Source organism: Dryobates pubescens, chromosome 2 (assembly GCF_014839835.1).
Source record: "Dryobates pubescens isolate bDryPub1 chromosome 2, bDryPub1.pri, whole genome shotgun sequence".
Lineage (NCBI taxonomy): Eukaryota > Metazoa > Chordata > Aves > Piciformes > Picidae > Dryobates > Dryobates pubescens.
In genome coordinates this window covers 10,789,571-10,817,422 of record NC_071613.1, presented here as the reverse complement: position 1 = coordinate 10,817,422, position 27,852 = coordinate 10,789,571, and the positions used below count along the sequence as shown (strand labels likewise).

The 27,852-nt window shown below is 37.8% G+C and overlaps 1 protein-coding gene across 14 annotated transcripts in view; it reads left to right on the top strand.

The window, feature by feature from the left end:
* Nucleotides 1–27,852, top strand: part of ESRRG (estrogen related receptor gamma) — a 412,676-nt gene that overhangs the window by 362,335 nt on the left and 22,489 nt on the right. For all 14 annotated transcript variants that reach the window (XM_054170053.1, XM_054170113.1, XM_054170100.1 and 11 more), the window contains one exon: nucleotides 1,566–1,727. In XM_054170053.1, the coding sequence (XP_054026028.1) occupies nucleotides 1,566–1,727 (162 nt within the window). The remainder of the gene's footprint in view (nucleotides 1–1,565; nucleotides 1,728–27,852) is intronic.

Here is a 27,852-nt window from a genome sequence, read left to right as displayed (position 1 = left end):
GAGTCTGTGTTATAAAAGAGCAGTAAAGCATCAGAAATCTGAATCAAGTGAGTATTTTAGGGAAATCTATCACGGGCTGGTAGGGAGCCTCTCTGACACTCCTGGGCAAGCCATGTCCCCATCAGCTTCCATTACATTTCCCCACAGGAGGACAGTGTGTTCTATCTCGTGATTTACATGTAGAAGGGGAAAATTATACAAAATCTGGCAACTTTTTCTGTAGCCAGAAAATACTTTACAGTGTCTTGCAGTGGAATCTCATTTATATCAAGCTTCATAACTCTTAATCCTAATTGAGGCAAGAGATTTGTGTAAATTGGCTAAAGGGTGCCATTTGGGATTTAAATTCTGGTGGTGCATTTGAGATCACACAATACACCTACTGACAAGTAAGATGTAAATATATTTGGAAGTATAGTAACATATCCTGTATTAACAGGCTTAACAAATTAGTCCTCCCTTTTTTTCAGTTCTGCCTTCTCAGACTAACAAATTAGGCTCCTGCAGAGAGAGATTTCCTTTGTGCCTCTACATAGATATAATGTTAGTTTTACGTTTCTCCTACTTAGAGAATATAGAATAGCAGCACTGTACTGTAAATCTTAGAGGCTTCTTTATTCTTTTTTATTCCTCTCCACTTTTCCTTATAATTTAGTGGATTACTCCAAATAGATTTCACAAGTCATCTACTTGAAAAAAGTAAACATTAAATACACAAATGATAACGCTCTATAGATAAAAATAGTGTGTGACTATGGTAAAAGTATCATTCTTTGCACAAACTCAGTTTTCTGAAGTAGAGTCTGCATTTGTTGATACGTTCTTTATTCTTACTAATTTTAATACCTGTTACTGGCTGGAAATGAGAGATCATAGTCTGTTTTTTGACTTAAGCTAATTTTGTGTGTTTCACTGAGAAGGAAATATATGACAACATTCTCTCTTTCCTACAGAATAGGCCACAAGGAGTAGAGATTAATTCTTAACATTTCTACAGGCAGGGTATCCATAATAGATGATATATGGGATAATGAGTGCTGAGAAAGTCCTGAGAACATATTTGTTGCAACATTTCTAGCAGTGACATCCAAAATAAAGACTGGTAGTTGGAATCACTGGCAGAATTTAGAGATTTCAATGACTGACTAATTGCTTGTGGTATTTACTCGCTCAAAAAAAAAAAATATACCTGCCTTTCAGGACAACAAGGGTTGCAGATAATGCGAGGAAGGCAAAACTTTTCTGTTTCCACAGTCCAAAATACATTGTAATACATTAATATTTTTCTACAAAGCTAGTATTTGAATATTAGGAGGTGGTCATGCATTTTTGACATTCCATTTAGTGTATCATCTTAAGAACATGATGCCTCCTTGATAAATGTTGTTAATGGAACAGATGTATTTGCGCTGTAACCACTTGAGAAGCCAGTGAAGTTACAATAAGGTTTAATTAGGTTTTGTATCTTAAGAAAAATTGTCATGCATTTTGCAGTGTGAACCATCTGTTTGAAAAGTAGAATGATACTACTGGTAATCTTGTACTGGCCTGGACTATTTTTACAGATAACAAGATTGTCTCCCATTTGCTGGTGGCTGAACCAGAGAAGATCTATGCTATGCCTGACCCCACCGTTCCAGACAGTGACATCAAAGCACTTACCACTCTTTGTGACCTGGCAGACAGAGAACTGGTGGTGATCATTGGATGGGCTAAGCATATTCCAGGTACATGCAGAATTTATTGCAAAGAGGTGACATACAGAAATCATTGCATGGGTTACTCTGTTCTGGTGAAAAATACAATTTGTTCTCTTACTACAATGCCTGAAGTTTTCTCAAGGTTCCACACATAGGACATGGGTTAGATATCTTGCTTTGGAAATAGAATTATTGTTGCTGTGTTAATAAGTTTTAATGTTATTGTGTTAATAAGTTAGAGTTACTGTGTTAATAAGCTGTTACATGCTCCTTAGTGAACAACCCTTTTTCCTGTGTTACCTTTAAACTTACCTTGCTATCCACAGCATTAGTCTGGTGTGAAGGGCAGTGCAAGTCCTCTCCTCTGTAGTCATCTGGTTCAGCAGTAGTTGAAATCTGGTTCCTGTATTACAGAAATGCAGCACTGTCTTATACTGACCACAGGAGGTGTAAAAATTCAGTTATTTCCACATAGCGGAGAAAAATTGTTCTCTCCATTGAATGAACTAGTGTGAGAACTGAATTCTTCAGTAGAAGGTACTGCATTGTAAAGAAAGATCTCTTCTTATAGCTTAGTAGCTCCTTCAACTGCATGAAATGACTGCAGTCCATATCATGGAATGTGTTGATATTATAAAAGCAGACTAGCACTATTGTTAGCAAGAATGTGGGGAGGCATTGGGTGTGTGTTGTCAAAAGCATTTTTTCAGAAATTGAGTAATTTCTTCAGATCAGGTATATTTTATTTTCCCCCAATGTGGAGGTATTTGTGCTTGCTCTGTGAGGTACCAGACAAACTTGGAGAGAGTCTCCAGGGTTCTCAGTCCGTCACCTTTCACAAATGATAGAGACACACTAAAAAGGTTTGAATATTATTTTTTTTTTTTCCCCCCCTTGTTTCTTAAGGTGTTTTTGTAGTCCAGCAGGTGAGTGAGCATGTTGGTGTGGTTTTCATCAGCTCTTTATAAATGTATCTAACTTTAATAGTGGAGCCTTATAAGAACAGGTAATGTTTAATTCCATCATCCACATTGTAGATGTGATTTTGGGATACCTTATTAGTAGAATAAATGATGCACTCAGTTGTGTATCAAAATTAAAGAGTGTTTTGGTTTTTGGGGTTGTTTTTAAATTTATAGTATCAAAAGAAATCACATAGAAAGAGGTAGTCTTCCTGTTGTGGGTTTGTTTTTCTCCTCTGTGCTAACCAGCACAAGACCTCAGTTCTTCCAGTACATGCTTCCGGGTCATGTTCAAAAAATACAAACACAAAAAAGAACATATATATTTATGAAACATTATTTTAGTTCAGAGAAGAGACAACAAGCTATAGTTTCTAAAATGGTCAGCATGTGACACAACTGAAATTTAGTTGTTCTCTGTGCCACAAATGGTGTCTAAACAAGCTTTTGTATCACGAGCAGTGTTTTTCTGGTACAGTTAACTTATTTCTGTCTCCTTAAACTAGTTTGTCTTTATGCTTTGAATGCTACAGTAATTTCTTTAATCAAATTGATGGAAGTCCCTTTCCCAGCCCACACTGAAACCAATTTATTGGTCATGATACGCCAGCTATGTTGCTAACAGTCGTAACGAACTGTCAGGCAATATCGCAGTGAAGCTAATTTGAAGTCATTAGGTGTGCAGCGTTCAGGCAACAATTTGTTACAGTGGTTAGGAACACAGCTGACATTTCTGAATGGCTTTGTTCAGAGCAGTTCTAGATGAGCCCAAGCAAATTGTAAACTAATTTAAACATCACTCTATATTATACTAGCTACTTTGTCTTACACTGGTTGCTAATAAAGCACCCCAAATTAAGTCAGAATGAGTTAAATAGGTGAGTTTGAGTTTCATCTTTGGAAGATACCTAAATCACCCTAACCAAAATAAAGTAGCTCTCAAAGAAGTCAGTCATGCCACACAGTAGTAACGAGGGAACTTTTGTCAGTTTGCTTTGTGAAATGCTGTGCAGCTTTGATTTGGCTTTGGGGTAGGAGGAGCAGAGGGATGGGACTAAGCAACCTTTAAAATTATGTGTTTAGTTAGCATGGAAAAGGTATTGAATGCTGTAAACTGGCCTTGACAATGTAAAGTACCTGATCTAGTTGAGGAATGTATCTGCCGTGAGGCAGCCTTTTATTACAAGGAAAACTCAAAACCATGCCATGGTAAAGCCACACTCTAGCAAAGTTTACTCATATGCCTGTTTAGGAATGTCAAGAAAACAATCCCAGGAAATAAAGATGATCTTATTAGAAACTTTCTGGTAACAGAAGGCAGTGTTAAAATCTATCCTGCATTTGTCTTGAATTTGATCACAAAAATCAAAATGTGAAAGGGCTTAACATGCTAAAGGGCAAATGGGATGAGCTTTTGTAGCTTGGTTTTGAATGCTTGGTTTTGAGTACTGCTGAACTTGGACTGCCAATGCTCAGCTTACGTCTGACACAACTCGTAGAAGAGGCTGGATTGCTGCTTGCTGACTGTTTTCTAAGCTAACAAATGTTATTGGAGGCAGAAATGTAACAATTGGGGAAAGGATGAGTTAGAAACAGGGTGCAATTTGTGTAAAAGTTCAGTGTAGCTTAGTGAACTAAGTAAATCCTTGGTGTAAATCTCTTGGAATCAATTAATTATACTAGTAGTGAATTTGTGCCTAGCACAGCAAAGCAGCAATCAGCAAATCTTTCTTTACTGTGGTGATTTCTTAAAGTTCAGTATAATTAAAGTCCTTTATATATCAAGTGCTTAATAACTAATAAAGATCTCGGCTGTAAAGCATTGCAGCTCAAAGTAAAATTTGTCTTTGTGGAAGAAGCCAAAACAATGTTTTTGCTAGTAAGTCTTTTAATTAGTTTATCTATAAAAAAAGTTAACAATGCAATATGCATTCTGCTCTGGCCAACCATTTTCTCTTGCAGTCATTGACTAAAAAAATGGTTTAGAATTACACAAAGTTCAAATTCTTTCATAAAATCATTAGGGTTTTTTGTGCTATTGGAAACATTTCAATAGTTGCTTTTATTGAACAAAAGGTCTATGCCATCTACAAAAGGAAATATTGAAAGAAAAAATATATATGGAAAGCCTTTATCAGTAAATAGAATTAGTCTCCTTGCATTTATAAATCAAATAAATGGAAAGTGTGTTGTTATGAAACATGACCATGTCTTATCTGAAGAAGAAAAAGATCACAATGGCATTAGGAAATGCTTGACTTTAGTTAGAGGAGCGTAAGGGCACAAGAACAGATGATGGTGCCCTAATAGCCCTTTTTAAGAATGACAGGGCCCCGCCATTAGCATCCTTTTATATCCTTGGAAATTGCTCATGCCTCGCTTTTCTGGTTCCTATCTGCCTGACTCTTTTTTATTTCTCTTTCAATTTCATCCGCGCTCGGATAAGCGCATGCTAACACAATATGATTGAGCTGTAAAATGGAACGCTGTCGCCTCTAATCTCTTTTATGTAGATATGGAGGTACTTCCACACTCCACTTCATTCTCTCTCCATTGTTGGCCTTTTTAGAATGTGTTGCCAAGTAATGGAGGCTCAGTCAAATATTAGAGCTAGGTTTCACAGGGTGTGATAAGAAGATTATCAGCCCAGCAGTCAGATCTATTGTTGTTCTTTGTGTCAGATTAAAATATTCCGATGTACTGTAACTTTGTTAGTAAAATACTGAAGGTGCTTAGGGAGAAGCCAATGCTGCTTTGTCTCCTGCCTGGTGAGACAAAACCCCTATTAACTGACCCAAACAAATTGTAAATATACTTATGAAGCCTCTGCAAGACTTTTTGATTTTGTTTTATTTATCTTTTAAATAAGAGAAGCCTGATAAAGTCAGTATTTGCTGGTGGTTGAGTTTCCTACACTTTACATTGTGTTTTGGGGAGATTCCACTTCATACTGGTTGGATTGTATTAATTAAACTCTTTGCCAGTATAGGGTGGAATTCTGTTAGTACCCAGTCATAGTACCAGAGTAGTTTAGGCATGATTTCTGTCATGTAACTGTCTCATTGACATTCAGCTAAAATGTGCAATGTTTTTTCATATTAAGTGGAGGCAGAAAAATTAAGCTCTTAAAAGTGTGCATAACAGGAAGCTAAAGACAAAATGTTCTCTAAAAAAATTTGCATGCATGAAAAAACATCAAGCAGACCATAGAATTCAACTTTTTACACTTAAAATGAAAAACTTGTGTGGAGACAGTAAATCAGAGTAATACATCAAAAATAACTAGTAACATTATTTAGTAAAACAAGCCTGCTTATCTTCAGCTATATCCCTGTTTTGCTAGCAGTAACCATGTTCAAGAAAGGGAGTATTTAGGAATTAATACTGCCACTGGTGCTCATATTTGGAAGAAAAGGGGCATGATTTTGATGGAGCAAATCCAAGGATGTTTTGAATATTTTAGTGTTAATGTTTTATGAAACATTATTATTCTGGCATACTCTTTGTGGAGGACAATATTTAAGCTTCCCTTTCCAAAACAACACTCAGGGGTATAGTTTAACATTGTAATAGTGAACAGGAACATGATTTGTTGGAGAGTTGTCATTTCTAAAATGCCCTTTTCTCATCACCTGTTTCTGAAATACCACCCAATGTAGGTAAAAGTACAGAGAAGTTAGCCACTTTTAGAAAGCTAATGTTGAAGAAAACATGAGAGCTTACGTACACAGTACGTCCATGCAGATATGAATTAAGTATATATGTACCTGGTCCCATGGATGTAGTTATTTATGTATCTACATCTCAGTGGGCAAACATGCTCTGTTTAAATGACAAAGTGCTGAATGTTACTTACAGCAGTGTTCACATTGACAGGACTTTGAAGAGGATGGAAATCCTGTGTTGAAACTACCTGGTGTTTATAATTAATTACACACGTTTTGGCTATAGCCAGCATCCTGTTTATGCTCAGATTCTTCTCTGGATTGTTACTGGGGCAGATTATACAGAATCTCAGCTCTGCAGGGGCAATAGTAACCTTCATTTAGGTCTGTACCATGCTGCTTCCTGCTGTAAAATTTGTCTCTTCTGAGGCTTTCTCTAGTGCTACTAGCTGACTTCAGGACCATTTCAGACAACATGAAGACTCCTGTGTGTATCTTGGAGCCCCCTATCACAGGCTGCCTGTCACTCCACAGGCAGGTGGACATGTAAACGTGGTATTTACTGCTCAAGTTGCAAGGAACAGTGTATGTTCTGTTTCATGCAAAGTTTGTAGTAATAATAACTTCAGCCTCATGGAGAATCAGGACATCTTACCCTTTATCATAGTTCAATCTGGGACACTTTGCAAGTTCTCTTTGCTTTCTGTTTATCAAAAGCCCACTCTCTGCTCTTCTTTTAACTCCCTCTACAAACATGCTCTAATTGTGGAAATCAGACATGCTTTTCCTATGGTGGAAATGTTCCTGAACTCACAACTTCTGTAACACATGTAATCTGAGGCAGAGTTTCAAAAACAGTTTCTCAAGGCCTACAGACTTCCTTGACCTCTGTCACTAAATTCTATAATACAGGAATTCAGCAATTCACTGCCAGTTTTATTCCTGAGCTTTAGCAGATAGACTGTCTGACACTGCTAGTGTTTAGATCATCATGTTGATTCAAGCTTCTCTGAGCAGAATGGAACAACTGCATGCCTAAAATGCCAGGGGTTCTTCTATGCCATTATTTGAAGGGCTAGGAATTATGCTGCGTTTTGTTTTGTTTTTAAATACTGTATCACAGAGAAGGTTTAAGTGATTTTTGCAAGGCAGGAGGGAAGAGCAGATAGGATTTCCAGGATAATGCAGAACAAACACTTCCACAGCCTCTTAGCGTTTTCAAAACAAAACAAGGATCTACAGTGTGGTAAAAAGTAGTTACAGAAAGGTCTGTTGGTTGGGTGTGTGGTGTTTGTTATTTTGTTGTTGCGGTGTTTTTGTGGTTTTTTTTACATTGTTTAATATATCCACATGAGATACGATGCCAGACTGTTTTTGATGGCCCTATTACTGAAGTAAGTGTAAAAATTTCAGCTGATTTCACTACAAAAGATCAGGCTATGTGTGCAGTTAGAGATGCGCACACTTTGTGTGTCTGCTAATCTGCACATACTTCATGTGTCTGCTGATCAGAAAAGTCTGGTTCCAGTTAGAACTGAGAGACACAGCAGTGGACAAGTGAGGTTTCCAGTACTGTTGGACATGGATATCCTGAGGTAGAGAGAACCCTTCAGTTTCTGGGATAGTCACTTCTGGCATTTTTTACTGGCCTTAGAATTAACTAAGGGGAAAAAAATAAAGAACATAATCCCAAGCATACAAACACCTTATCAACTGAGAAATAGACATAAATATAAAGCAAATGTCCAGTAAGACTTTTTAAAAAGCATCTGGAATTCCTGCTAGCTATGATTTTAATATCTCTATGTATTTGTTGAAAAAGATTGCTTAGGAATTATCATCGACAAGAGCAAAACAAAACTCAAAGAAAAGAATTTACAGGTAACAAAAGAACATGTCTCAATTCTTCTGTTTGTTTTGTTTTTTTAAATTAAAAAAAAAATCCTTCATTAAAATCCTCTTTGCTCAAGGTCGGAATTAAACAGTGACTTTGTCTCTAAGTTCACCTGTTATTCATATACAAGAACTTGTCTCCTTTTCCTTCTGAGTCACTGTCATCTTTTTGTTTGGGCTTTGGGTTGGTGTGGGTTTTTTGGTAGGGTGTTGTTGGGTTTGGGGTTTTTTTGTTTGTGTTTGGTGGGGTTTTTTTGTGGTTGGTTTTGGTTGTTGGTTGTTTGGTTGTTGTTTTGTGTGGTTTGTTTTTTTTTTTTTGGACAGTCCTCTCCCTTCACCCATGACCCCAACATACACACTATGCTGTCTGGCTGTTGCACCTTTTTTTTTTTTTTTCTTCCAGTGTCCCCCTTTATCTGCCTCAACCAATCTCCAAATGAATGCATGTCTATCATGGCCTTAGCTTTGACACTCTGGATATATTGATTAATAGTTGCCCTAAGCTCCTTTTAGCAAATCAAATTTTCACTTTTAGCAAGGATTTCGCCTCTGATTTATTCAGCAAAGTGAAATGCACTAAATTGACTTTGACATTCAGGGAAAATGGCTGAAAAACAAAGAGGGGAGGAAAGAGATATAAATTGTGTGGCAGCTGGAGACTTCAAGCATAAAAGAGGCAGTTTTCTACAGAATATTACTGGTTAATTTGGAAACATGCATTTAAACAGGAGTGAAAATTATTTTCTTAACATTAGATGTTTTTTAGAGTAAGGATTTGGGATATAATAAGGTTTACTTAGCAAAATGCAATATATTCAACTTGAATTCATCACTTGCTAATCATGGTGCAAGTGTGGGGATCCACTTTTGTTGCCACTAATAATTATTATGTTAAACGAGAGACAAAGAGGTTTCTGAGTAGTTTTATAATGAGGTGCTAAATTGGTAAATACCTTCCTACCATTGCATTATGTTGTTCACTCCTGTGGCCCCTTAAAAATAAGGAATGATTAATAAAAAGCGAGCAAATCAACAGTAATGAATGCCAGTGCTTTTCACTTTCTTTCTGTAAACAAAAATGGCTATTATTTGATTCTTAAATGCAAGAGTATAAAAAGATGTAGCAGCCTATTCACTAGTTGTCTTGTAGGAAAATCAGGAGCGCTGTATTACCCAGGGTGACTTGCAGACTGACTTACACAGCCTGCTTCCTCACTTGCAAATATTGTATTACAAAAGTCCTATGAGGCCAAAAGTACATCATTAGCATCACATTCAAACACTTTTAAATATGCAAACAGAGTGAAAAAAAGATTTAAAAAAACCCCCACTATTTCAGTAGCACATCTGGGTGTTTTTTTGAGAGGGGATATAAAAGATCCAGAATAAAACCGTAGGATATGGTTTGTTCTTACTCGGTGATCAGGCATTACAAGAATTTCTGAAAGAAAACACATATGGTAGTTTGCCTAGTTCATCTACAGGCACAGACCAAGAACCTTCAGTAGGATCAGTTGTCATGGCTGTGCAAGTCAAATGTGCTGTGCCAGCCTCTGTTGTTTAAGGATCTGGCCCTGAAGGGATAAAGCCCCATCAGGAGTCACTGTGTCAGTGGGAGCTTTGAGTTTTCTTTGTCCCCTGTGTGTACTTAGTACCTTAGGACTCTGCAGCAATGTGCAGAATCAAGATTTAAGCAAGTATTTCCGCTTAGAGGACAACAATACTCACCTTTGTACCCACTTCTTGTGTGACAAATGGGTTTACTAGATTAGGTCTGTGTAAATTGCAGATGACTCAGTAACAGTTTTCCTTCTTCTGAGCCAACAAGGAATTAATCTTATTACCAGAGGGTAGGAAGTCTAAATGTATCTTAACCTTTTTAATTTTACTGTAGTCTCTGTTCTTTTTCTTTTTTTTTTTTTTTTGTTTTTGGTAAGCAAGCTGAATCTGAGATTTCAGTAGTAATGATGTTTTGCAAGTGGAGCAGCACCTGGAGTGCCATACAGGGAAATAGTAGGGCACAGTCTACTGTGCATATAATCTTTTTAAAGTCATTCTACTGCCATCCCCCAAAATTAGTTCAACATGTTAAAAGACTGCTGGTTAAGAACATATTGTATGAAAGAATTTAAACTTCTGAAAGAGGCTTTGAGGGTGTGTCCTTTCCCAACTGTTCCCTAACTGTACAACTGATGTGTCAAGGACAGCCAACTTCTCCTAAGTAATGTGTGGCCGCAAGGCAGGAAGATGCCTTGCTCAGAAACACAGTCAGAAAGTTGGAACAAATCTTGACATTATTCCGTAGGTGAGGAATTTGCAGAAGAGTAAAATGCTGTAGAACCAAGCCTGTTATTTATGTTCACAAGGTACCACTTTTTGTATTTACAGGACTTCTCTCCTCTAGAAAAATAAGGCTTTTTTCAACTGTTCAGAATATAAAGTACATATATTCAGAATATAAAGTACATCCAAACAAAGAGGATTTTTTTTTTTTTAGTTTTAAAATTCCTCTAGGCTTTGTTGTAACCAGGATCATGAATGTTACATGTAATTTAAATTGGCCTGTGAAGGCATCATGGCAGATGCTGGGAATACAGAATTAAAATTAGAACAACCTCATCCTCTTATGATAACCATTTAGTCCATTTTAAACTAAGCAGGTACCTTACTCATCTACCTTAGCCTCCAGCAAAAATGTACTTACTTTGTACTGGGTGAGGAAGAAAAGAGCAGCTTTTCAGTCATATGTGTCAATAGTCTAAATCCAGGATTGGAGCAGGGAGGTCAAAAAGAGCCTGTTGCTCAGACTGGATTTAGAGCAGACAGGTCTCCACCTGTATGACTGGGTCAGTGGAACAGGATGGTCTAGTTTCCTAAAGTCAGCTGAGACCAGTTAAATACTATAATTCTAAGGATGCCTCTACTTTCTCCCTGGATGAGTTTGGCTCCACACCTGCTTAACCTACATTAGAATAGGATTAATTACCTCAATTGCAAGGCCCCCTTAGCCCAGTCAGCACGTTTCTGGCAGGGCACATGGTGACCTGGGCCTGGTTATGTATGTTATAGGAATAGCACAGGAGCACCTGGGTTATAATGGTAAGGCTCAGTCCAGCCAGATAACAGAGTCTGCAGTATTTAAAAATGATTCTGCAGTAATCATCTTCTGCATCACATGGATCATACAAGAGCTTTATGAACTCCTGTTTTCACTGCTAGTAAGCTGCTTTTATTGTGCAGTGCTCAGTTTATGTGTACACACACGTGTGGAAAAAGAATCCCAAGAAACAGAAGAGACACAGAGTCTAAAGAATGCTGGTACTGAATGCCCCTGCATTTAATTGCTGAAATGTAACACTTGTTTTAAGTCAGTTTTCTGTATTATTTTAACTAATTATTTCCAATTTTAATATTTTATAGCAGGCAGGAGTTTTTGGATAATTTTCCATGGGAGAAAACAAACACAGAACTTTCCTTTTATTTGAAAACATGTTCTATAAAGTTCTCTGAGAGTATGCTGGTCTGCCCAAAGGATTTTCACCCTTAACTTTGGAGGCATGTATTATAGACGAGTGGAAATTTCACAGTATGGCTCTGAACCTTCTCCCCAAGATGTTTTCATCTACCATGTTGTGCACCATCAGTTTCAATCAGCTGCATTAACAGTTGAGATGAAATCAAATATTAAAATGAGATCCAACTACACATACAGAAAGCTCCAAGTTCAATGGAAATGGCACTTGGAAAGTAGAGTTAGATAAGTTACCAGGTCCTGATGTTAGTCACACAAACACTATGGCAACAAGTGGTGATGAGGAAGGAGAAGAGATGGGGGCAAATCAGCAGTTCAGTCAGCTGTTGGAAAGACTGGGGGTACAGTTTAGCATGCAATGGCTGCAGCTCATATGTTTGTTCTAAGAAGCTACACTTTGTGGCATAAACGTAAACTTTAGCAGGTTTCAGGGTGTATTTCTGTGGAGATTTTTGTGTAAGTGTGCTGTATAGCATCATGCATGCCTTAATGAACAGGCTTTCAGGCTCTGAACTTAACCACGAATCAAACTGTACCCAGTAGCATACAGAAATTACCATGACCATTGTATCTTTCATTAATCAAGTGTGCTTTTGCTGAGAATAATTTTGAGTCCTTCCCCATATTGGCCTCTTGTAGAAAGCTATTGTCCTTTGTGATCCATTTTTCCCTTTTTACTGCTTTGAAGTTTCCCAGAGGTAAAGTTAACTCTTGAGTAGATTCAAGAGTGCATTGCTTTGTTATCAGTGAGTAGTCAGCTAGAGATTGAGCTTGCAATACAGACTGTGAATTCCAGATGATCTGCATTCACTGAAATTGGTAGGAATCTAGTTTGAAGAGTTTCTTTGCATTTTGAGTTACTGAACATTTTCCAGAGACCACTAATGACTTGTGCATAACAATTTGCCTAAGGTGTTCCACACAGATTTGCAGTTCATGGTGATCACCAGACTGCACCTCACATTTCAGCAATGATGAATAACCCTTTGTGTGCGATAATCTTAATCTATGAAGCACACCATGGTCTCTAATGAAAAGGCCACTGAGAAACAGGGTGCTACAGAAAGGCACTGGGCAGAGAGTGCAGGTAATGTTGGGGGCGAGCAGCACACACTCTGTGCAGGATAATTCCATTGGTATGATAAACCTGATAACCTACAGAGGGCAGTGTCTGACAAGAGGCTTAGATGGGCATTTCAGGAGATAAGAGAAGAGGGTGTTGACAGGGAATATTTGCATAGTCGTAACTATAATCAGCTAGCATCAATGACAGTCATATCATCTTTCAGGGAACCTGCTTAGACGTAAAAAAAAAATACACCTGGAAAAAAGCTTATGACAACAGGAGATAGGAGCACAGGCTGTTGTGGGTCTTCTGAGTTTCAGTACTGTAGCCAACCCAGGCTACAGTACTGGAATTTGCCATCAATAGCTGCACGAACAAACATACTGTCTCTGTGGCAGAAAGTGGTAGCTATTTATATACCGAATGGCAACACTAAACAATTTAGGAGAGGCAGTGAAGTGTGTCCTATCCAATTAAAAATGCAGTGAGAATTTTAGGTAGGCAAAATGTAATTATTTAATTGGAATTTGACCGGGATGCTTTTCCACTATTAAAATAAGTATAAATTACATCAGCTGTAAAACTTTAAATTATGAAAATATTTTGAGGTCTTTGAGCATGATAATTGGAGCTATATATTCAACTTTGTTTTTAACCTGACACTTCATAATAGCTGTTCCCTAAAGCAAGATTTTTTTAAAAATTTTTTAAACTTTATTGAATATCCCTTAGTGAAGCAAATTAGCAATCAGTCTGGAAAATATTTAAGCAGTACAATCACATTATTTACACAGACACTTCTATTGTGCAGAATTCTCTGTGTTCCCAAATATTTGTAGGATCACTTCTTCAGCTGTCAACATTTACACTTGAACCTTCTTCTTTAGTAAAGGTCTGTATAAAAATCCATTTAGACCAATAGAAAGACTTGCCTTGATTTCACTGTGCTTTGGATCAATCCCTAAATACACAGGTCACAATCTGAGCCCTGTGTGGACTGCAGAGCTTTATTATTTGCCTTCTGCCTGACTTACCACTCTCGTTTAAATGGGGGAGGGGGCAACTTGATCCAATTCCTTGCACAAAGCTTTTTTTATTGTTACTATTAACAAGGCAGAGAATCCTATTGTAGAGAATAAGGGTCATTTACTGTAAACAGAATAAGAGTCTGCTCTTATCTAGAACCATATTTCAGCCCTTATGGAAACTTCAGCATCTGGCCAGAATGATAAAATGTTTATTGTGAAATATATTATTTAGCTGTTTGTTATCAATATGGTACAGATAAAAATCTACAGAAAAGCCTTCATTAGTATTTGGGAGGATTTTAAAACCCTATCCAGCATGCCTCTGGAAATAGATTCTTCGATGCTGTGGCTACAGGGAGTGATTCCAATTGCTTGAATCATATTGTCCAAATTACAGTCTCTAATTAACATCCCATCAGGTTAAGGAGTTCCAAGTACTTACTGTGTAACTTTTGTACTGGTGAGGAGTGTTCTCCCAGGGTTCCCTAAATTAAATGCCTTATTTTTTTTATGAAGTTTTTTTTCCCCTCACTCAGTAAAGGCTTTTTTTATCAGTCAGTTTCACTCTTTGGCTTTTTGCTCACTGCTTTTTAACATTTGAAGGTACATTAAATAGTATCCTGGTACTCCCATTGATACATTTGTACAGTGCTGAGATACAGGCTCCATGTTACATACTTGGCTCGTTATCCTCTTATCAAGCTCTTTGCATCCCTTTGTTTATTTGAGGAGACAGGAAGACTGTATGAAGGCTGCTTAGTCAGGGATATCAGCGTTGTTGGCAGGGGAGTGATTGCCAGTTGAAAAACAAGGCATTATTGCTCATTTTTTCCCTCTTATTAGTTTGATTACATTTGCAAATCAAATCAATCCATCAGACATGATCAGGCCTCGTCCGCATTTTAAGGAATAGTAATCTCCGTCTAATAAGATGCAAATGTGTCACATCGGTAAGTAACCAATAAATCATCGTCTTGTCTTTGGCAATCATTAAATATCAGAACCAACAGTCAATTTTTAGTATTTTCAATTTGCGATATGCCGCTGGAATATAAAGATAGATGGACGTAATTACACAAACCAAACACTATTTCAGTTCATTCCAGACAGCAAATTTAGTGGAAGGTATAACTGGCTTGTCATCACACTACATTATTCCTGGCGGTTCATGCAAAGTTCACAGACAAGCTTCAAATGGACATTGCTTTTTTTTTTTTTTTTTTTTTTTTTTAAAACTTCCCTTTACAACAGTCCCACTGCCACCACCAAACTTCAATAAATGTCTTGAAATGCTGTAGGACATCGCTTCCATCGGTGCGCAGAAAGGCACGAAAAGAGTAACTTCACCAGTTTTCCCAGTTCAGACACCTGAAAGTTTCCTGATACTTGCTACATTCTGCCTCTCTTCTCTTCTTTTTAGGCATCTTAATCTGAAACGTCAGCTTTTCCACTAATGCAGAATACTTTTTTCCCTGCAATTTTTTCAAGCTAGTTCACACTTAGTAATTCTAGATCACAGTGAAGACAGGGAGGAGTACTGGCATACCAGAATTTCTCTCTTCCTCCCATGCCCATGTTTTAAAAGGAGTGGAAATTCAAATTGGTTTTCTTTATCAGTTGTTTAAGTGTTTGATTTGGGGGTTTTGGGGTTTGTTTTTTTGGGGTTTGGGTTTTTTTGGGGGGGGTTTTGTTGTTGGTTTTTGTGTGTGTGTGTTTGGCGTTTTTTTGGTTGATTTTTTTGTTTGTTTGTTTGTTTGTTTAATTTGGGAAAACTGCCTCCTGTGCATCCCAGGGATTAATTGATATGTTTATTGTCTGATTTGCAATGTCTTGCTTTCCATTAGTGACTTTATCTGGGTATAAGAATTTACATGCTTTTCAAGAGAGAAAAACCCATAAACTTTTATCCTGGTAAGACTAGAAGCAAAAGAAACCCCAATCCTGTCTTAAAAAAACATAGCTGTTACTGGAATATTTTAGGCTGTTCTAATAGTATTGGGTACAGGCCCCAAAAGTACAGACCTAGGGGGCAAACTGCTACTACCACAAGAATTTGGGCCAGTTGGAAATTATATTATTTGGCCTTCTTGCAATGCTGAGTGACATGAGAGAGAGTACACTGTCTCTGTGCTACGACACAATCGGCTATGTGGAAATAAGAAAAGAGGATTTTGTAGGCTTGTGCTGACTTATGTAGGTTTCCAGCACACCAAAGCCAGACAGTGGGGCTTACTGCGTTTGACCTTAAGAAACTTCTTGCCATGAGCTGTGTGCCCTGGGTGGACCTGCTGTTGCAGCATCCTGTCAGTTATGTTTGTCTCAGCTAACTTGCTTTGAGCAGGTGAACCTCAGGTGCTTTGGAGTGAGTTTTGGAGAGAGCCTTTATCCCCTTCCATGATAAAATAATTTTCACGGTAAACAGTTTGACTTGATTTGGTAAATTAATTTAAGGGAAGTTAGGAAAGGAGTCTTGCTGGTAAGCACACTTACTTGCTTTGGGTTCTCTGTCATGCTGAGCTCCCTTTAAAGGGTGAAGTGTGGAGAGAGTGACCTTGCAAATGTGAACATGTAAACTCCTGGGTGGCCACTTCTTGTTATTCATTCTTGGCACCAAAACTCTTATTCTTTGCTGAGGGAAAACTGAAAAGAAATTCTTGTAAGCTGCACACAATATTGATTCCACATGCCAGAGACTGAACAACTTAAAATGTACCCCCAATTAACAAATACTTCTTTTGGCAGTATTGAAACAAAAGATGGTATTAGCTGGTTTTACCTATTTTTATTCTCAAGGTGGTGTAAAACTGTAGCCGCTTCATGAAAACCTGACATTTATTCCAGATTTTAAATGAAGCAAGTAAGCAACTCCAGCTCTGTTGTCTTAACAAAGTTTGAGCTTCCTGGAACTTATTTTCCAAAGAGCCCTCTACGTTATCATATTCCTCTGTTTCGTGCCTCAGTTGCTAGCCTAATGCTACCTAGCTCTCTTGCAAGTGTCTCCTCTGTTTCCGTAATCTCCAGAGACTTTGGTAAGTAAAAGCTGTGCACAGAGGCCATGTGCCTAAGAAGCTCAATACCGGAACCTTATGTTCTGTCTAACCAATTTACATTCTACCATGGTATGTTTAATTTGCTTTTTCATCAAATCAATAATGGGTCTAATTGAAAAAATTGGCAGAACTACATACAACCAATGTGAGTGTTTTCAGGAAATCAGAGATGTAGCACAGCTCTGCAAGTAACACCTGTGTGCACCTCTGTTACCATCGTGTACAGAAACAAACATTACTCAGGTGCAGCATCTGTACCAATTGATCACAATGCTATCAGAATTAATCACCTGCTATTCGGCTCAAAGCATAAAATTTGCATCTTAATGTATGACACTTGTTCCAGCACATACATGCACTACTAAAAATGGTACTGTTCACTTCTCTTGGAAAATGTCCATCTATTTTCATAGGCAAAGCCTAGCACTCCCTGTTCTTAGCAGATTCCCAAACACGATGGCTGCTGATATTAAGTTACATTCTTTGAAAGGCAAGCTCATATGGGACTGTATAATAAAACCAGACTTTGTCCCTAGAGTTAACATGTCTCAAATCCTGCCCTCACTGTCACAAGAAAAAAAACAACCCCAAAACATTTTTCAGCATTCTGCAGAAAATAACCCACATGAAGATACAATAACTAAGTCATGTTTGGCACTGTACAAGATTGGCAAGCCTTCACCAAGATGGTCCAGCAGCATTGCAGGTGCACTGGCTGTCAGTGTGGAGAAGCTCGTATGAGAACCACACGGATCTGTAGTGCATTCTCTCAGTTCCTCGCTGACATGAGCGCTCGGCTAGCGCTGCTGCTGCAGATTGGAGCCGTACTTTACGCAGAGTCTGGTCGCCATCCTTGGGCTGACAGAAAGATGCAAGCCAGGTGCCCTGATTGCAAAAGGAGATTTTTTTTTTTAAAATACTGACTTTCAAAGAAAGAAATTTGGATTTCATTTACATTCTGTGTAACTGCAGAGCTAGTGGGATTTTAAAATACATCAAAGCCTCAGCCATTACCATAGGGTAATCACCTTTGTGGCTTAAAAAAACCAAAATAATAAGAGGAAAAGGTATTATACATTGACACATGGAAATCTAATGCTTTTCAGTGAAATTTTGTAGGGATTTTTTATTATGTGGCTAATTACATATTTACGTGCAATGGCACTAGCAGAGCTATTACAGTCCATTGGGTAAATAATAATGCATTTTAAAAACCATTTATAAATATGTATTTATTTGATGAACCAGAACGGGTTTTTGAAGTCATTCTCATCCACTGAGTAAATAATATATGGATTGCTTTTAAAAATAAATATGTATTTCTCCAGTAGATATTCCAGGCAATTGGGTAAATAATATGCATTTTTCAAACATTAATAAAAAAATACGTACATGTTTAGACCAAATTTCTATACATTTTCATCTTCCTGAGAAATCAAAATGACTTGAAAGGTGTCAGGTGTAGCTTCAAAGTGCCTGTTCTAAATTGGCAGTCTGTGTCACAACCTGGAGTTAATTAAATGTATTTTATGCATTTTCACACATACAGTATAATATCATTGTCTGTTTGAGGGTTTATACTTGACCCTCTGATTTGGTATTATAAAGTCAGCACTAGGTGGTTAAGATTCTAGTTTTACTTTGAGTTCATCTTAATATTAACGCAAAACACATTCTGTGTGCATAGTCCTGCATCCATAGAAATATGTGGAAAAAAACCTGATCACCTTCATAGAAGCCGTCTCCAAACTTGACTTACAGCTTCCTCTTTATGTTCTTCTGGTCTTTTGCTGACAATTGGCTGGCAGGCAAAGTATGAGAAAACATGAAACTGTTTCATCACGTGGGCTTGATTCAGAGCCTCTTTATGTGAGCAGGACTCTTTCCTGTGGCCTCAGAGAGTTTTAGTTAAAGATCTGCCATAATCCATAGAGACAGCCCAATACTAGAAGATGAAGGCTAAGTTTCTTTCTTGACTCTTGACACTGACTTACCGTATGACCTTGGGCAAATCATTTAACTTCCTTACATTGAAACTGATTTACACCTCCAATTTTGGGAGTCCTTTGAGAGCTATAGATTTAAAATGTTAAACATGATTCACAGCATGCTAGGACTGAAAGATGTGAGCACAATGCATCAACAGTTTATTTATTTTATATCCTACAGGCTAGAATTTATCCATGCTTTTCTAAATATTTTGAGCAGTTTATGTCTTCATCTATTTCATATACTTTTCAAGAACATTAAACATACTTTGTATACCTTTCTTTTGTGAAAATATTTGTTGTTTTCAAACATTAATAAAATAGCACAGTAGCCCTGTGAATTAATAGAAATATTCATAGCTTGCACAGAAAGACTGACACAGGAGGTGGGAGGGGGTTTGAGTAACTCCAACATAGTCACTAAGAAACTTAATGGTAGATTTGGGAGACTAAATTGTCTTTCTTATATGCTTCCTGTATGCGTGTATGTCATGCTTCATCTACGCCTCTATAATGCACTCCTGTTAACTGTTTGAGAAGGGTGTATTTGGCAAGTGCCAACTCTAAATTCTGTGCGCCTTGTGCAGTCATGAGAGCTAAGTGGGATCCATTGTCATTCTAATTGTTACTTTGATATCGAAGGAATGAAAATATAAATACATAGTGAGAATGTTTCACTGCACCTCTATTGCAAAGCTAATCCCAGCAGCAGTGAATTATTACAAAAGAGCTTTTGGAGCCATCTCTCACGGCTGTTCTTGCACAAACATCACTGAGTGCTGATTGAGCCTTGATACCAAACATCGCCCGAGGGCCCAGCAAACATCATGTTTTGACAGAGCAGGTGAGGAAATTCTCACTTCCTTCCTTCTCAGATCACTGATAAAGCAGACAAAGTGCATAAGGAAAGGCATAGTGAGTGGATGGTCACCATAAAGAAGGATGAGTAAGAAACAGACATGTGAAAGCAAATAATGGGATAAGAAGAAAGCTGGGGGGGATGATAAAAATGATCCAGCAGTATTAGTATATTTAAATTTTGTTTCAGAGCTCTCTAATGACACATGCACACAAGGCACAACCATATTTCCTGTATAATTTCTAAAACTACTAACAAATGTGTTCAAGTACCAGACAGTAGAACCCAACTCTTTGTGTTTGCAAGAATGTAGAACACAGGGTGAGGAATGCAAAATAAATCCCAATTCTCATATCGTAAAGTAAAGCTTTCCAAAGCACCAAGAGCTGCATGTAAGTAAATTAATGTGCACCAGTTGAGGGCGGGGCATCACTGGTGATCCTTTAAACTGACCTATTGATGCCTAGAAGGAATAAGAGGATCTGGCAGGAGAAAAATGCAAAGAAAGGGAAGACTGAAAGCAATGGTGAGAGACATGTGGTTCCATGAAGTAGCTCTGATTATACCTAACACTTCTTTTGTAAAGTGCATAAATAATGGAGATATTATTGACCGTCTGCCTGGTCATTATCAGTCACCAGTTTGGTAAGTCTTAGCAGTGGGAGTAGCTCTCCATATTTGCAGGAGCAAAAAGAAAGTGGTGATATTAAAAACCACCTAGGGAAGGGTATCTGTGCTCAAAAGGTGGGAGACTTGAAACAAAATGTGAAGCTGCTGAAGGATAAAATGGCTCGAGTGTAAAAGACATTTGTATCTTAGTCACTCTGTGACCATATTGAATATGACTGTTAAATTCTCTGTATAATTAAAAGAGATAGGAGCATTCATACATTTTGTTGCAAATTGATACCATCTTTTTTGTCAGTTATCTGAATAAGATTGTACTATAGTTTTTAATTTAGCAGATTAAGCAGCACAATTAAAATATCATGAAAAGGATCATAATCTAAACCTCTGGGTTGGTTTAGGGTTTTTTTGCTTATCCCTGCCAAGTTGATAACAAGAGCTGGTGTATGTAACAATTACCTCCACTACTGTAAATTTACTCTAGTTTGTAGGCTGAAGTGTTAATAAATACCTAGCAGTATTCCAGAGGGAGAAGCTTTCCATCTAATTAATAAAACTAGGAAGAATACCCAGGACACTGAACCATATCTTTCTTATTAGTGTTGGTTTCTACAAAGGAGAATCCCTGAATCTCAACACATTAGTAAATGTCATACTCCTGGGTTGCACAGAGACCTCTTGAAAAACTGCTGATTTGCTGTGGAAAAAAAATCACCATAGACTTCAGAAACAATTCAGCTAGGGAATACCAAGTGTAGAAAATCAGTGTTAAGCATGACATGCATTATAGCAGCTACAGATTTGTGCCACATTTGGTGAATACTGAAAGAAAAAACATAGAATTATAACCCCATTTTCCTTCCATTTTTGCTCTCTACTTATGCTAATAACTTTTTCTGTGTCCAAGTCTGGTCTTATTGCAGTTGAGTTGTTTTTTTTTTTCAGAGACTTAGCAAAACCTCTCCTTTGCATGTTATTTAAACCAGGTTTCTTTAAAGCACATTATACTGATACATAAGCTGCATATAACTATTTATTTATTTTTTATTTATGAAATAGGAAATTAAAAAGGACTATTTACAGGCCCTATGAGGAGAGGCTGAGGGAGCTGGGATTGTTTAGCCTGGAGAAGAGGAGGCTCAGGGGTGACCTCATTGCTCTCTACAACTACCTGAAAGGTGGTTGTAGCCAGGAAGGGGTTGGTGTCTTCTCTCTAGCAACCAGCAGCAGAACAAGGGGACACAGTCTCAAGCTGTGCCAGGGGAAGTTTAGGCTCCAGGTCAGGAGAAAGTTCTTCACTGAGAGAGTCATTCATCATTGGAATGGGCTGCCCAGGGAGGTGGTGGAGTCACCATCCCTGGAGGTGTTCAAGAGGGGATTGGATGTGGCACTTGGTGCCATGGTCTGGTCCTGAGGTCTGTGGTGACAGGTTGGACTCGATGATCTTTGAGGTCTCTTCCAACCTTAGTGATACTGTGATATTTGAAGAAGAAATTTGTTTTCATGAAGTGTGTAATACTGATTCCCTTTTCCTTTGCAATAATTCGTATTTGGCAAGAATACACTTCATCTCACCATGCCTGAGCCAGTTTGGTTTCAAGGCATTGTGCAATAAACCACAAATTAACAGCCTAACTTTTGGACCACATAACTCAGCTGTACTTAGCAATAAAATCATAGCAATAATCTTTCATTGTGGAATACTGGTATGCATTCTCTGACAGACTGGAGGTTTACCAAAGTGAGTAAAAATTCATGCAGTTCTTTTATAGAATAACAATCATAGGAAGATACATATGTGGTTTCTGCTTTATTATCATTATTTTTATTAGGCTAATGTGGCAAATAGGTATTACTTCCTTCAACAGAAATAAAAATAATATCTTTGAGTTTAATTCTTACCCAAAGCTTTTGCTCAGAAAAATGCTTCTGCTGAATCTATTTGTATCTACTTTTCATCCTCCTGATATCACTGATGGGGAGGATATGACAAAAAAACAAAAAAAAAGGTAGAGCTACAGAGATTATCCAAACAGCTGATGCTGTTTTGACTAGATATGAGTCAACTGCATAGGAAGTGGAGAAGGTAAAATAATCTTCCAGTTTCTTGGTCTGCATCCAATCTTCTTAGTTTTCAAAGTCCCAGGGTCTTCACTGAATCCCAGTAACTAATTAGAGCATAGGAAAGCAATGTAAAATGCTGTCCAGGAATCAAGAGTCCAGCAGTGTCTACATAGTCTATTATTTTAGATATTCTGATGTACTGTATGCACTTAAACCTTTAGATTTGAATTTGGTGGGTTTTTTTCCCCTCATTAAGAATGTTTATGATGCTTCCATATACACTACAAGGAACAGATCAATTCATACCATGTACAGATAGTCCCTGCCATATGCGCTGTTTCAGTAACATGTTAACAGCAGATACTGGTCCATAGCAGACCATATATCAAACTTGCTTAGCAATATGGTGGAAGAAACTGAATCACATAGTCCTTTTACCTGTCTTCAGTTGTAGCCTTGTTGACCAGTGACCTTTCAGGACTCTGTTCCTTGTTTCAGGAAATATTTCATAGAATGATAGACTCTCTGACCTGACCTGGGTGATTACATTATTATTTTGTCCTTCAACAAGACATTTTTTTGTTATAGTAACAAAACCCCACATCTTTAACAAGCAAAGCAAAGTTAATGAGGAGATGATCCTTATTCATTTTGAGAGTTTTTAGAATATCCTGAGTTTGCTTAGTACAACAGCTTAGTGTTTGCTTAGTATACAGCTTATGTGAACACACATGCATATATCTGGCTGCTTTTATGTATCTGATAACACCATGGCTCTTCCATATCCATTATTTTTGTCTTTCTACAATAACAGCTCCAGAATGAAAACTCAGTTGCTGTGATTTTGAAATTCTTTGCCTGGGGCATATCTCTCTAAGCTCTCTTCTGCTACAAACTTGGATTGTAGGAGCAGGTTCCAAACACCTCAAAGAAAGGCAGCCAAAATTCTGAGGCTTCAGTTTTTAAGAAACCAGGAACTGAATGCTATAGGACATCAATATATACTCCACTGTTTCTATCAGTGAATTAGCCTCAGGGAAATTAGCTTGGGCCCCAGAGTTAGCAGAAGCCGCAGGAAAACTTTTTCTAATTCTTTCTGTTTATGGATTAGACTAAATAAGGAAGAAAAATGTCCTTGTCCTTTTAATTTGGATTTGGAGTAATATACCTGGTGGTATTCTGGCTATCCATGTAAGCATCAGCTCCCTCTCAGGTGTTTTTTGCTCCAGTGGCATCCTCTGGCAAGGAGTTCCCCAGTCCAGCTACTCTGTGAATGAAAAGTTTCCCTCCTTTCTTCCATTTTGAATTTCCTTTTTCTCTGTAATAGTGTTTGGTCTGTATTATGAGACAGGAAGAATGAAAGGTTTAGACATATTTTGAATACCATTAATTTATATATACTTTTAATGTATTCTCTTATATGTTGCTCCTTTAGGAAAACAATTTCTGCTTCCTTAGTCCCTTTTCATAAGAGTTTTCCCAGGTGTGTTATTGTGCTTTACTTTCTCTGAACCTCTATATCTGTCATACTTGCTTTGGAGAGGGCTGAACCATTCTGTTGTTAATACTGGAAATCAGAGAGTGCTGTTGATATTTTCTTTTTAACTTTTCTTATCTTCCAAGGTGGTTTTTAGCCTCAGCCATGAGCACAACATCAGCTTGCCAATTAACCTTAAGCTACTAGAAAGGGTACTAATAGATGCAGTTTTCAAGCTAATGTTTTTACACTCTTGCCTAGATTCTTTCATAGTTAGTCAGGATGCTCCAGCTCTCCATCTCGTTTTCTTACCTAGAGATTGTTTATCCAGCATTGTCTCACTCTGGAGGGACTGTGTACTTAGAAGACCTTCTGTCTTAAATTAAAGAAGGTATTGATGGAGGTCACCTCCATAAAGTACATTCTGGTGATGCAGGTACCAAGATCATGTATAATCCCCTTGTTCTTTTAACTTGCACTGAATTTTGAGAAGTATTTTTGTTTTCAAACTGAAAATAAAATAATGTAGGACAATGTTGCATGAAATTGCATCTCTGGTGCTGCCTCCAGTGAAAGCCTATCATCTGACTTCACCTATGTGCATCTGCTCAGGGTAATGCATTTAGAAAGCCGGGATGTTTTGCCTTTTTCAGTCTTGGAAGCAAGTCACCTGTATTCACATTTAAGAATATGATTTTCAAACCTGTTGACTAGGATTCTTCATTTGGAGGACAAGTTGATTTGTTTATATAAATCCCCTTGGTCAAATTTAATGATGCATTTTTCTATAGAAGACAATCCATAGTCCTTAAATATATGTTCTTTTATTTTTTGGAAAAGTATGAGAGGACTTTACATCTTTAAGAAACCAAACCAATCCCAAACTGAATAAGAGAAATGGAGAGAGAAGGTTGCCTTTCTGCAAGCCGCCAGCTTTCCCAAGTGTCTCATCCTCTCCTCTCTGTCATCCTGAGGCAATGTGCCTGCATTTGTGTGTAGATTTATAGTTTATTTTTATCTATGGCTTCATCTGAAGGTAGCTATTATAGCCGCCTTGCCTGGATATTGTTTGGGCCTGATAGATCTGTCTGTAGTTCATCAAAGGGGAGCTGAGTGGCTAAAAGCCATTGGGTCCAGCTGAGGATGAAATACGAGCCATCAGCCTTGGTAATGGCTGTAAAATTTCATAATTACACGGCCTTTATTACATTGCATAATGATCCTGAAGCAGTATGGAACAATTAATTAAGATTTTCAACCGTGGCTCTTTCAGAAATTAAAAGGTGCTAGTGGCTGAGAAATGGGGAAGTGTCTTGTCCTAAAAGCATTAGGGATGCTTAAGAAGTACTTCCTGGGTACTAGAGGGGAAAAAAAAAAAAAAAGGAAAAAAGAAAGATAAAGGAAAGAAAAAGAAGTGAAGAAAAAGACAAGTGAACAAAGATTGCCTAGTTAATCAGCTAATGTCAGAGTTTTTGTACTTCACTGCTAATTCTTAATGTCAGAGATGGTTCTAAAACTATTGTAATAGTCACTGCCATAAAGCTGTTCCTTTTCTGTTCTGTAAAAATTTTCATGCCTTTCCCCCCTGTGTTCTGTTCTAGCCATTTGTCACATTTATAGAAGTTGAGCTCTGCACATCATTAAATAAACGCATGCCATGACTTAGGAGGAGGGTCACTGTGTATTGGGGTGTACTGACCAAAGATTTTCTCTTACATACTTTCTCTTGTCTGAGGCCACTGAAATTCTTTGAAGATCTCAACAGTTTGACAGACATCCCCAAGGAAGACTTTTTTTCCTTACTGTTTTGATATTTTTCTTCCTTCTGTTTCTTTGATGTGATGTGATATAATATTTTCCATGAAATTGACCTCAGACCTGATCATAAGTAATTAGATTCTTAAGGTGCTGCAAAGGTGTCTGATGGATTTCTGATGTACATACTGAAGCAAAAAGTATTTATATATGGGCAAAAATTGCACAGGGACAAATGTGAGGCCTGAACCTATGCGTGTACACATTACCTGTTGTTATGAGTTGCTGGGTATATTTCTGAAGGCTGGCAAATCATGATCGAGATGGGGTGTGCCAATGGTAGGTAGTAAAACTGGTGAAAAGACAGCAGAAATAACCCTGGCATTCTCCACACACACTGTCAAAACTTTCAGATCTTATGGAAAGGAATCTGCTTTCCACTAGGTGCCTATTTGTTTTTTTCTCCCTCTCAAACTATTTTGATTCGTGCAAATTCTTGATATAACTTTCAAATGGGATGAGCATTGGGTATTATTGCTTTTAAATTGACTGGTCATCATGCAAGGCCCTGTCGTTTCTAAATGGTTTATGAGAATCTGAGTTTTCCCTGAGGCACCTCCGATAATAAACTTTCTGCAGAAAATTTAGAAGGGATTATGTGTTTCAAGGAGGAGCCGGCTGCTTGAAGTAAATTCTCTTGTTGAGTAATTTATTCCCTTAATAGGAGTTTTCTGATCTGCTGTCATTCTTGTTCACACACTGGGTGTCACTGCCTCTAAAACACTTGTCATTCTTTAATGGAAACAAAATAGTCATTGCAGTCAGAGCCGCAATGTCATTCCACTACCCCTTGCTGCGTCGGCAATAGTGAAAATGACAGAGCGGCTCTCAGTAGGGGTAATTAAAATGTAAATATTGATATTTTATTATTTGAAATTACTTTCCAGTGCGGCATTTAATATCTCTCCATCTGTGCGGCTCTGTTTAGCGGTCACTTTAGTGCAGCTCTGGGATGCCAAGCGGCGGCTTGATCCCCGTTATGTCAAAATGCTTGTTGCTGCTTAATTTTGATATCTAATTAAGTGGAAAAGTACAGTCCACACTGTAATCCATGGCATCTTAACCAGCTGCTTGGGTATATTTAGAATTAATCTCCACTATGGAATCATCCTAATGTATGCAATTAAGAGTCTGCCGATGGCTAATTAGGTGTATTAGAATCAGGCAGCTTTCTTTTTTTTCCCTCTCTTTTTTCTTTATGTGTGTGGACTGTTGTAGACTTAAGACACAACATCAAGAGGTGATCTTAATGGTACATATACACTCAACTAGGTAAAGTAAAAATTTCACATTCCTGTAGGAGAATGTGTGAGACTCTCTTCCCCCAAACCAGAGAGACTGTAAACATAATTTGGATTTTTTGGCATCCGCAGCACATTTAGAAATTCAGCTAACCAGTGGAAGAGTTTTAAAAATTGGGAAGGAGGAAGAAAGATATGTAGGACACCATTCTGAGCTGTTGATTTCTTGCCAGAGACCAAAAAGGGTGTATTTACCCACAATTTTTACACATAAAGTTTTTGGGTTGGCTATGGAAAGAGATTTTACCTAGCTTAGCACATACAGAGTTAACATAGGTGCCTTGATTGGGTAGTGAGCATGGTTATCTCCATATGCTAATACATTCCAACATTGGATACATATTATTAACATGATTGGGGAATTCCTGGAAACCTGGCTTTGCCTTGATGTAAAGATGGAGAGGGAGCAGGGATTGCTGCAGCTCTCAGTGAGGAAATGACTGGTGGCTTTCCCAGGGGAGCAAAAGACAAACAGCAGTGACCCAGCTCTCTTTGAGGAAAAGTGTTCTCAAAGCAGACACTTAGAGGTTATTAATAAAAGGCAGCACGTATTAAAGGTACCAAAAAATCTGTCTGTTCTGTGCACCAGGATGAAGAAGCTTGAACTCTAAATTTATTTTTTGATCATCCCAGTCTGTGTGCAGTTGTACGCATATGCCTCCCAACAAAGGTTGAAAGGGGCAGTACCTGAACTAACGCTGAGTGTTACTACATTAGTTAGATACCTCTCTCAACTTCATGCTGTGTTGTCGTATTTTATTTAGTTCAGTTCAAATTTTGAATGAAAATGGAAAAAGATGGACTCTTTTTGTTTACTTTTGTGTG